The following is a 10,765-nucleotide window of genomic DNA, read 5'->3' on the forward strand; positions in this document are numbered from 1 at the left end:
AGAAAGAGAAAGAGAAAGAGAAAGAGAAAGAGAAAGAGAAAGAGAAAGAGAAAGAGAAAGAGAAAGAGAAAGAGAAAGAGAAAGAGAAAGAGAAAGAGAAAGAGAAAGAGAAAGAGAAAGAGAAAGAGAAAGAGAAAGAGAAAGAGAAAGAAATCTGACAACATTTATTTTGTTTTCTGAGCAGAGTTTCAGTTGGGTAGGAGTATTGCTAAGTAGCCAGTTTTAGTGTTCTGGACATTTTACACTTGTTTATGCATTCAGCAAATACTTATTTTGCTTCTACAATGTGAAAGGAGTTTTATTTCTTACTGTAAATGATTAACTGAAAATTCTAGTTTATCAGTTAGTCTCTCCAGGATTTAGATCTTGTCATTGATTTTTCTGGAGCCAATATATCTTTGAAAAGACTGAAAGGCTGTGCTTTCAGAACCTGAAGCACTTAGAATCATTTTCTGGACCGTGGGATATCCCATTTTATATACTGAACATAGGACTTACTGCAGCCAATTTATTTACCTCTTTGATATTTTTAGTTCCAACTTTCCTCTTCTTGTCACATTTATTTTACATTTATTTCATAGAAGTCCTATTTGTTAAATATAATGGGTTAAATTATGCTGAGTAACTTCCTAGAACTGTGGGATTCATGGTTTCAGTCAGGGTACAAGAGAGCCGTGATGCCTGAGGGCAAGAGGCTAGAACATATAAGGAAAAAAATAGCATTCTAAAACTTCTAGAGATTATAATTTAAAAATAAATCCCATGAAAGGATCCTTCTTCTTGGGGGTTTGAGCAACTGTAAAGGGGGCAGGGTGAAATAGCATGTTTCCTGCAATGAGTAGGGAGTTGGGACAGATGACTTCCATGTTTATTCTGATTCTTAAGAATATGAATTAAAAGTCTTTGATTAGTTTCAATTTAAATCCTCTTGTAAATTGGGGGAAAAGCCCTAAGTATCCCAAGCCCAAGAAGAAGAAAAACTTCTCCCTTCTCCAAGATTTCTAAGGACTTAATGCTGGATAGGGAAATCTGGAGAAAAAGTTATTTTATTCCCAAATGATCCCAGCATTTTTTCTCATTCTTTTTATTTAATTAATTCCTGGTTGAAACAAACACCTTTAATCTTGCAAGAACTACATACCAAGTGTTAAACTGTCATGGTCAATGCTCTGTATCATGTTTTGGATGTGTTCGAAAATGACCAGATATTCTAGCTATACACTTCTAGATGTTAAAATAAGTAGCACAAAATGTAAACTGGGCACATCTGAGGATTTTGTTTTGTTTTGTTTTGTTTTCCCATCAGGCATGTGCCCTTGCTGGAGAGAGACAGAGAAAAGTAAAGTGAAAAATCACTCCCCAGGGGGAACCAGCAGTTAGCATAATGGCTATGTTGCTGGACTTCCACGTGGTCGACCGCGGTTCGCGTCCCGGACCCGGTGGCTTAAACTCACGCCGGGCTCGTGTGCATGCGTGCCCAAGATCCCGAGAGGAGAATGGAGGAGAGGGGATTGTGGCGTGGCCATCCCCCCTGGGGGGTGATTTCTAGCTTTCTGTCTCTATGTCTCTCTCTGTCTGTCTGGCGAGCACATGTGCCCTATAGCGAAAAACCTCTCAAAAAAAAAAAAAAATCACTCCCTAGGGAGGATGGCCACACTGTAATCCCTTCTCCTTCATTCTCTTCCTGAGATTCTGGGCACACACGCACAAATGCCTGGCTAAATTTTCAAGCTACTGGGTCCAAGACTCACAGTGTCATCAGCCGTGTGAGTCTAGCACCTTAACTGCCACGCCATCTGCTGGCCCCTCTGAGATTCTTTCTTAGATGAGTTGTTGGTAGATGTTGTTGGATTTTGTGATGGCTTTCAGTTGGCTGAGTGTTTTCTGTAGATTATTTCTTTTAAATTTCATAGTAGCTACATTAGGTGTATACTACCACTGCCTCCCATTTATTTCAAGTTTTTTTTTTTTTTTTTTTTTTTTTAGAGAGATTTTTGCTATAGGGTGCATGTACTTGCCTCTCCTCCAGCAAAATAGAGAGATGGAAAGCAAGGAATTACCCCTCCCCACACCAGGGGAGGTGGCCATGCCACAATCCCTTCTCCTCCAGCCTATTCTTGGGATTTTGGGCATGCATGCACATGTACCTGGTGTGACTTCAAACTGCCAGGTCCAGGACTTGAGTAGCAGTCAACTACATGGGAGTCTAGTGATGTAAACATTATGCCATCTGCTGGCCCCATTTCAAGTTTATTTATTTCTTCCATGAGCAAGAGAAACAGAGAGCACCCTCAACATGGTACTGGCACCATGATCAGACAAATCCTGATTGTGGAAATTCATGTGCTCTGCATACTTTGAGGGATCTTCATGCTTGAACCCAGAACCTTCCCATGTGTATAAGTATTCTTCTGCCCTGCTGCCTCTATTTAAAAAAAAAAAAAAAAAACAGTACCAAAGCTTGGAGAGAATCTGTAATTTGGCCAAGTTTACACGCCTAGTGCACATTGATCTAGATTTCTTATTTACACTCAGTTGACTCCAATACCCAAACATGTAAGACTAAATGAGTTTGCTTTCCAATGTATGCTACTGGATTGTAAACTGGCTTTGAATATGTTCATGCCGAAATCACTGTGAAAACCCAACATCTTCGTTTGTCTTATTTCTCTCTATTTGAAAATTTAATTATCTGCCTGCAGCAAAATGCTACAGTTAAAAGAGTCTCATGAAAACTAAACCAAAGGGAAAGGGCCATCATAATATGACTTTATGACTTTCTTTTTTACTTTCTTTTCTTTTTAGGTCCACTTTTGACTCTCTTCTATGGTATTAAACGTGGTTAAATTTATTTATGTTCTTAAAAGTCACTTCCTTGGGTAGTCTGTGTGGAATAATTTGGGGGTATCTTGGATTATAAATGTCCAGTTTCACCCTGTGACATTCATGTATTTTGCCATGTTCTGTCTCACTTTTCTCATTCAGTAGAACGTGGTTCTTCTAGAAATCTTTCATATAAATTAGAAAAACAGTACTGGCTACTTTCAGAAGATCTCAACCATGAATCCTGCATCTATATAACAGATATAACTTGAGTGCTATTATATGCAAGGTCCTGTGCCAGGATAGGGGATACTAAGAAGGAGAAAACACCTACAATTTAAGAACTGCATAATCTATGTTCTTTTTTTTTTTTTTAAATAAAAAAAAAGCAAGCCAAGACTAGAGATGCTGAAATAGCCATGAGCACGAGGCGTTATGCAAGTTCACAGGGGTGGGATCAGGTGACCTCTTCATTCTAGAGAAGGCTACCGAAGCTATTCCTACTGGGCAGATCGAGCACAGTGTCTAAGAGCCTACATATCTCGGGTCCTGAGTCTCATCATTGCTCCCTATAGAAATATGTAATTTACCAAAAATAGTGTGTTTTCTGCTGTTTACAAACCTGGTCTATGGCAAAATCTGACCATATACATATCATTGTTAAAATATGTGGCACATATACACTATGGAATATTACTCAGCCACAAAGAACAGTGAGAAACAGTCATGCAATAGAAAGTAGATGAATATAATGCTAAGTAAAATAAACCAGACTATGAAAGACAAACACTGTATGTCCCTGCTCTCTATATATACCAAATATCTGTACTCTATGACAGAAATTGAAATATTTGAAGAAATAATTCTATAGAAGGAAAGACCAGAGACTGTGTGGGTGAGGGGTAGTCGAGGATGGATGGGAAGGGCTCAGCAAAAAAGCATTTAACAGACATAATTTAAGATTCTTTGTTGGAAAGGTTACAATATATATGGTAATATCCTTGTTTTGATTATCACACACTACATGGTTGCTTTGAAAAGCCATACTGTATGCTATAAAGATGTACAGTTAAATAGAAATTAGAAAATATAAAATAAAAATTTAAAAATAATAATAGTATATAGTCCTGGCTTCTACAGACTCATTAAGGTAACGTTTGTTAGTGGCCCCAGATTTGACTGTTACTACCTGCAGCCTACTAGGCCAGTTTGTAATACAGGTGATTTAATGGTCATTTCCTACTGGGCTGTTTAGACTTAGTGATTGCTAAAACCTCAATAGACATACATGGAAAGACTAGAAAGATGATTGCAACTAATGAAAGAGGAACTCATTAGATTCAGAATGGGCAAATAACTATACCCATTTTTTCTTTTTAAATTACCCTAGAGTCAACCCTCCTGATGCTGCTTATGATTTAACCATGACTGATAGCAAAAATAAGACAATTACTGTCAATTATGTATGTAACACATTGTCTAACCCTTACGGATGGATGGCTCTACTCCTGGATCAAGAGACCTACTCATTGCAATTTGAGAATCCTTGGGTCAACAGATCTTTGCAGGTAATCACAGGAATCCCTTCACTGGACTGTCTTATCCCCAGTAACAAGGGATTCTTATTCTTCCTCTTGTGAAATAATGGGTGGCAAATATTAGCTACATAAGATGCTAGTAAAGAAAACAGCAGCATTTTGGTCAGATGACTATAACCTGAATAGGAGACTTGTTTTGTTTTATAAACTTGAAAATTTCAGAATCTGTTTAAATCTCATCTTGAATGCAGAATGATTCCGCCTGAAATTTTAGATTTGTTATTCAATTAAAATGAGTCTCTAAGCATTCTATAAAATTTCATTTTTTAAAATTACATTTTTTAAAACTATAGGCTTCATGAAAACCAACTTACCCCAGTTAGAAGTGTCTGTAGCCAGAGAAAATGTCCTAGCAAAGCATTTGTACATTTTATACTGCCACCTTGTGGTCAAAGGTTAACTTGCAAATCGTGGCCTATATGTGTTCCCAGCCTGGGTTGGGTGAAAAGAGTCAAATGGCTAGGGGGAGTGAAGTTGGAACAGCCACGTGGAAGGTGGGTGTATCTTCTTTTAAGAAAAAAAAAAAAAAAAAAAAAGCAAGTGGACTTCTTTAAGCATATTTTCTTCGCTTTAACACATTTCTTTTTTCCTGTTTCATCACACACATTTTCCCTAATGGGCATGACAGCAGACCTTTGGGAGATAGAAGCTACCCTAGGTGCGCCATAACTATGAAGAATCAGAACAGAATCTCTTTTGATCTTGCCACAGCGCTCAGAAAAGATATACACCTTTTTTTCCTTTCCTTTAGGTTCCCATGAGAACATTCTGGATAATTTTCATAAGTGAAGGCAGTAAGCTGTGACTCTGGATGATGCCCGGAGTTACGTTCTGGCTCAGCATTGCCCTGCTTTGTGATGCAGGGCAAATTTTTAAATCTCTGTCTGCCTCAGTGTCCTCAGCTGTAATGTGGGGCAAGAATAGTCACAATCACAGGGTGTCTTTCTAGGACTGAATGGCTCAAATGAGTAGTGCTTGATGGTATATGAAATGCTCCAGCAGTGTTAGCAATTGCTGTTATATGTGGATGACACCCCTACTGTTTCCTGCCTCTCCCAGTTGTGGGCAAAACTGGGTAGAAAGTCTAGATCTGGCCTTGCCTCTTCTAGCTGTTTCACCTGGCACAAGTCAATTCAATCTTCTGCTTCTTAGTTTTCTCTTCTGTTAACCAAGAACTTTATGTCACCTTCCAGTCTTCCATTCTCTGATTTTGCAACTCTAGTTATACAGTTGTTGTGGAATGGATTTAGGTAGAACCATTTCCCATGGCCAAAGTATTGGGTTGTCAGAAAAGTCATGATGTATTTTTTTTTCTATACCAAAATGTATCATGACTTTCCTGACAATCCAAAACAATCTAAGTCTAAACAGTCCTATTTCTAAATTACCCCATCTGTGTTATCCATAGATCGTTTTTGGGCCTTTTTGACTAAATGAGCACTATTGTGTTTTTCTCTCACTTCAAGTACTCAGCAACATTTGACAACTTTGCTGCTGGGAATTACCTCCTCCTGGTGCATACAGATGTGCCACCTTACCCCAACATCCTTGTGAGATGTGGGAGTCGAGAGGGCCAGCCTCTCTCATCTCTTCCATTACCCGGGCAGGACCAAGGCTGTGACTGGTTCTTCAATAACCAGTTGAGGCAGCTCACCTACTTGGGTAAGTATCTAACTGGTTGAGAGTTTTCTAGGTTTTTGTTTTATAAAGTGATAAAGAAAGAAAGGAGATAGCTATATGTTATGGTTAAATGGGACTTGAACAAAGTAATTGGCCATGTGAGATCCAGCTGCCTTAACCACCAGGCCATTGGCTGACCCAGTATTTATTTTGTAACAGTTTTTACCTTAGGATGTGTGTTTGTACTTGGGAGAGAGACAGTCAGACACAGTGAGAGGGAAAGTGAGAAATTCTCTTTTAGGAGGGATGGCCAGGCTACAATCCCTTCTTCTCTATTCTCCTCTTGGGATCTTGGGCACAAATGCACTCACACCCAGCCTGAGTTTTAAGCCACCAGATCTGGGTCTCAAACCATGCTTGGCCATGTGGGAGTCCTTTGACGTAGCCCCTATGCCATCTGCTGGCCCCAACCCAGTATTCTTAATTCACTTTAGGGTAGCTCTGGATTTGTAGTAAAGCAACTTCATATGTTAAGAGTGTGGTTGATTATGACCACAGATATAAGGAACAGCAGAGAGTACGAGATGACAGAAAGAGAGGCTGAATGAAGATTCTAGTTCACGAAGAAAGTGAGAAGAAAATCTTGGAAGTGAATCTGAGGTCAGAAAGATGACATGGCATGAAGAGATGAATTTCAGACAGGAAGGGTGGGCTATGTATTTTTTTGTGTGTGTCAGGAAGCAGCATCAAGACCAAGAAGCTTGGAGTCTTACTTTACAGAACCAGAACCCTACTGTGATTGCAGCTTAACAGAGGAAGGAAGGATTTCCATACCTTCTTACTGTGCATGTTTCACAGGGTCCCAGTGTGATGAGGGTCAAGGCCATGTTTTTATTCTGACCTCTTGGAACTTATCTCAGATTCCTTTTCTGCACCATTTTGGCACTGGTTACTCTGAGAGCCCTGGTGTCTGCTTGTACCAACCTCAGCCCACCGTGAGGCCCCTTTTTACACTGATCTGTAAGAAAAAGAATCTGGCAAAATAGGTCTCTAAACATCAGTCTTGTTACTTGTTGGTCTTAGCAGATCTTAGTCAAATTCAGGGGAACTTATCAGCATGGCAAGTGGTAGCCCCTGCCACAAGCTAGACTTGGCTGAAAGGATTTAGAAGGGTGGAAAATTGTCCTTTGTTTTTCTCATTATTTATATTCTGAATCTGATCTTTAGTTGTTAGAGGAGAGTCTAGCGTTTCCCTGGTAGGTGTTTTTTGTGTGTGTGTGTTGATTTTTTTTGGGGGGGGGCTTTGCCAAATAAATTGTTGTATATTTTATTTGCATTAAATGGTACCATTCAAATTTTATTTTTGATTTGATTCATCCATAAATAAACTTAAAACTATAAAACCCTGGTCTGGACAGAAATCTCTTAGACTGCTTTACCACTAGAGTTGAATACAACCATTAAATAAGAGCAAATTGTTGCCATTAACTTTGAGTATTCACTTGATATCTATTCTGGATCAAAATCTTGATTTTAATTGCTCTCTTCCTATTGCTTATGCTTCTGAAGAGCCTATCTTGTCCCTAGGTCAGATTTCCATGACCCACAAGCTAATTTGAGTACCCACATAAGGCAAACATGATAAAGGAACACTGAAGGCACAAAGAGAAAAAAATCGAAGTATGCAGCTACAGATTTTCTCTCCTTTGATAGCATTATTAATGGGATCAGTAGCAAGTGATACTATTTCACTCTAAATACATATATATGGTATAACTGCGTAGCTTTGTAAGGAGCTGTGTGTGCATAGATACTTATGTGTAGATGAAGATGTGTGATGTAGGTGAAGATTTTTATATAAAGCATTTATATTACTAGTTACCTTTTTAAAATTTAAAAACCATTTTTATGTATATTTATTTATTCTTTCCAGAAGCTAGAGCTACAGAGAAAGACTATACCCACAACAGAGTCTTGGTTCTGCGATCCTTTCTCGGGCTTGGTCACCCCCGGTTTCTGGGCATGTGTGTGCTTGGTATATTCAGGGAGATGTCAGACACAAACCTGGAACCTTTCCATGTGGGTCAGCTTCTCAGGCATGATGTTGTAACTCTGAATCACTATCTGGTCCCCATAATTAATAAACAAATGTATAAAAAAATTATCCCAGTCATGGTCTTATAAAGTCACATGGCTTGAGAAAACAATTAAGTGAAAGTAAAACGCTAATCAATATATAAAATGCACAGCACAAAACTAGAACTCTACTTCTTGAGGTCCTATGGGGGTGCCAATGATGCCAACTACCTCACTGCCATCTTAACATCTTAACATCTCCAACTTCAAATATGAATTGTAAAGAAACGAGAAACCACGAAGTCTTAGTTAAATGTTTAATAAATTTGGAGGCCCATGGCTCTTTGAAGAGGATTCCTAATAGTGGCTTTTATGGTCATTGGTGTCTTTCAGTTCTCTGAGAATCTGGGGGAGATACATTTCTAGGAGCACTTCTGTTCCTATATCTGGGCTCATACAAGAGGAGATGAGGACTCAGAAGGAAATAAGGCAGTACCACTCCTCCTTGGTGATGCCCCATGCAACTACACTGGATTGAGTAGATTGTGTTGTAATTTTGGATATTTTCTGTGGAAAGTTTACAATATTTGTAGGAAGGTGATGATTATGTTTCCATGTACCTGCCTGCATTCCTCAATGCCATAGTGGCAGTGAGGTAGTTGGCATCATTGGTACCCCCATAGGACCCCAAGAAGTAGAGTTCTAGTTTTGTGCTGTGCATTTTACATATTGATTAGCATTTTACCTTCACTTAAGTGTTTTCTCAGGCCATGTGACTTCATCAGACCATGACTGGGATAATTTTTTTTTTTTGAGTTTTTTGCTATAGGGTGCGTGGGCTCGCCAGAAAGACAGAGAGAGACAGAGACAGAAAGTGAGAAATCACCCCCCAGGGGGGATGGCCACGTCACAATCCCTTCTCCCCCTTTCTCCTCTCAGGATCTTGGACACTCACTCACATGTGCCTGGTGTGAATTTAAGCCACAAGGTCTGGGAGTTGAACCGTGGTCAACTACTTAGGAGTCCAGCGACACAGCCATTACACTAACTTCTGGTCACCATGACTGGCATAATTTACATGAACTACATTTAATCTAAGAGGAGAGCATAAGACTGTGTCAGTACAACACAGTTACATGGGCATATTCCTAGGATAAAGAAAGTACAGGGAGAGTTGTGTACACAGAAGTTCACTCTGTTGTAGGACCTCGTTCAGGTCCGCAGCCTTTCATGTCAGATTTTCAGGAGCGCTGCTCTTTTTCTTGGCTGATGTTTTATTTGGAGTGCTGCTTCACTGACAATTGGCTGTATTTCATTCGTTTGTTGGCCACTTCTAAATGCACTATCTTTTGTATTGTTTGTTTGCAACCCTGCCACATCCTGAGGATAGGAAGTTTGTAAAACATCCCAATTATCTCCATTTCCTCCATTTGGCTGTTTCGTGTGTGATTTAAGATACCTGACTAATCTTAGACCCAGCTGAGATGGGGAAAGATCAGAACCCAGGCATTCTAGCGCCTGTCTGAGGATCTCTCCACTAGAGTGTGCTGCCCACTAAATAATCATTGATCATTGGCCAAAAGAGTTGTTGGGGGAGTCAGAGTGCTAGACAGAGTTAAGGAAGAAAACTTCTCATGAATCCCCAGTGACCAAAAAAAAAAAAAAATTACTGCACATATATGTTTGGACTCTTGCATTTCTCTTGTCCACCAAGGCAAGTTTTGGCTTTGTTTAGCAAATGTCTTTACAGAGGGCAGGATTCTTTGGAAGGCTCGTGATTAGAGCTTGGGGCTTAGAGTTTTAACAAGTAGCTGGCTGGATGTTTTACCTGGAACACGGCATTATAATTGTTCCATGCCTCAGCAGCTTCATTTATACAATGAGGTTAAACATCCTGAGGATAGGAAGTTTTTAAAAAATCACAATGATCTCCATTTCAGCCATTTGGCTGTCTCATATGCGATTTAAGATACCTGACCTAAATATTTACCTTGTCTCTTAAAATCATGGTACGAGACACTGACATATTATAGTGTGATAAGTCTGCCAAGTGACTTACCTGACACTTTTCTTTATAGGCTATTTCTCTAGAATTTTTTTCCACCCAGCAGATTAACAATAGCATGTATCTTGAACTCAGTACACTCATCAGTCATACTTTTCTAAAAGCGTCTCCACTTTTACTAGATTTTGTGAGATGATTGTGATCCGTGATAACATGACCTATATGATAAACTGTCCTTATGATTGAAATTGAATACCACTTAAGCAATTGTTATCCCCAGAATGAGATAACCTCATTCATTTAAAAATATCTTTTAAAGAGATTGGTTCAGGTTGCCTTTCTAAAGCCACTGAAAATTTTGCCCAAGGAGCTACTTATAAAACAGACCACAAGGAGAGGACTTGCATACTGCAGTTTGTGTTAGGCCCTAGCAGTAGAATATTCTGTGTAATAAACTATAAATGGCAGTTCCCAACCGTAACATCCAGGCTCTGCTTGGGAATGGGTGTGGCTACGGAACCAGTGCTCTTTTCTATCTGCAAAGTCAGGAGTTAAATCCAGCAAGCCCATTTTTCCATTCACACAATTGAATTCCATGGCAGCTCTCATCTCTCTGCCTGACAGAGCTGGTTTCCCACTGCCT

The 10,765-nt window shown here is 39.4% G+C and overlaps 1 protein-coding gene across 1 annotated transcript in view; it reads left to right on the top strand.

Moving 5' to 3' along the window:
- PKHD1 (PKHD1 ciliary IPT domain containing fibrocystin/polyductin) overlaps positions 1-10,765 on the top strand; it is a 578,800-nt gene that overhangs the window by 281,726 nt on the left and 286,309 nt on the right. Inside the window, exons 50-51 of the mRNA XM_006170441.3 lie at positions 4,214-4,391; positions 5,888-6,083. Coding sequence (XP_006170503.1) covers positions 4,214-4,391; positions 5,888-6,083 — 374 coding nt within the window. The remainder of the gene's footprint in view (positions 1-4,213; positions 4,392-5,887; positions 6,084-10,765) is intronic.

This window comes from Tupaia chinensis, unplaced genomic scaffold, assembly GCF_000334495.1.
Source record: "Tupaia chinensis unplaced genomic scaffold, TupChi_1.0 Scaffold148470_1, whole genome shotgun sequence".
NCBI classification, from domain to species: domain Eukaryota; kingdom Metazoa; phylum Chordata; class Mammalia; order Scandentia; family Tupaiidae; genus Tupaia; species Tupaia belangeri.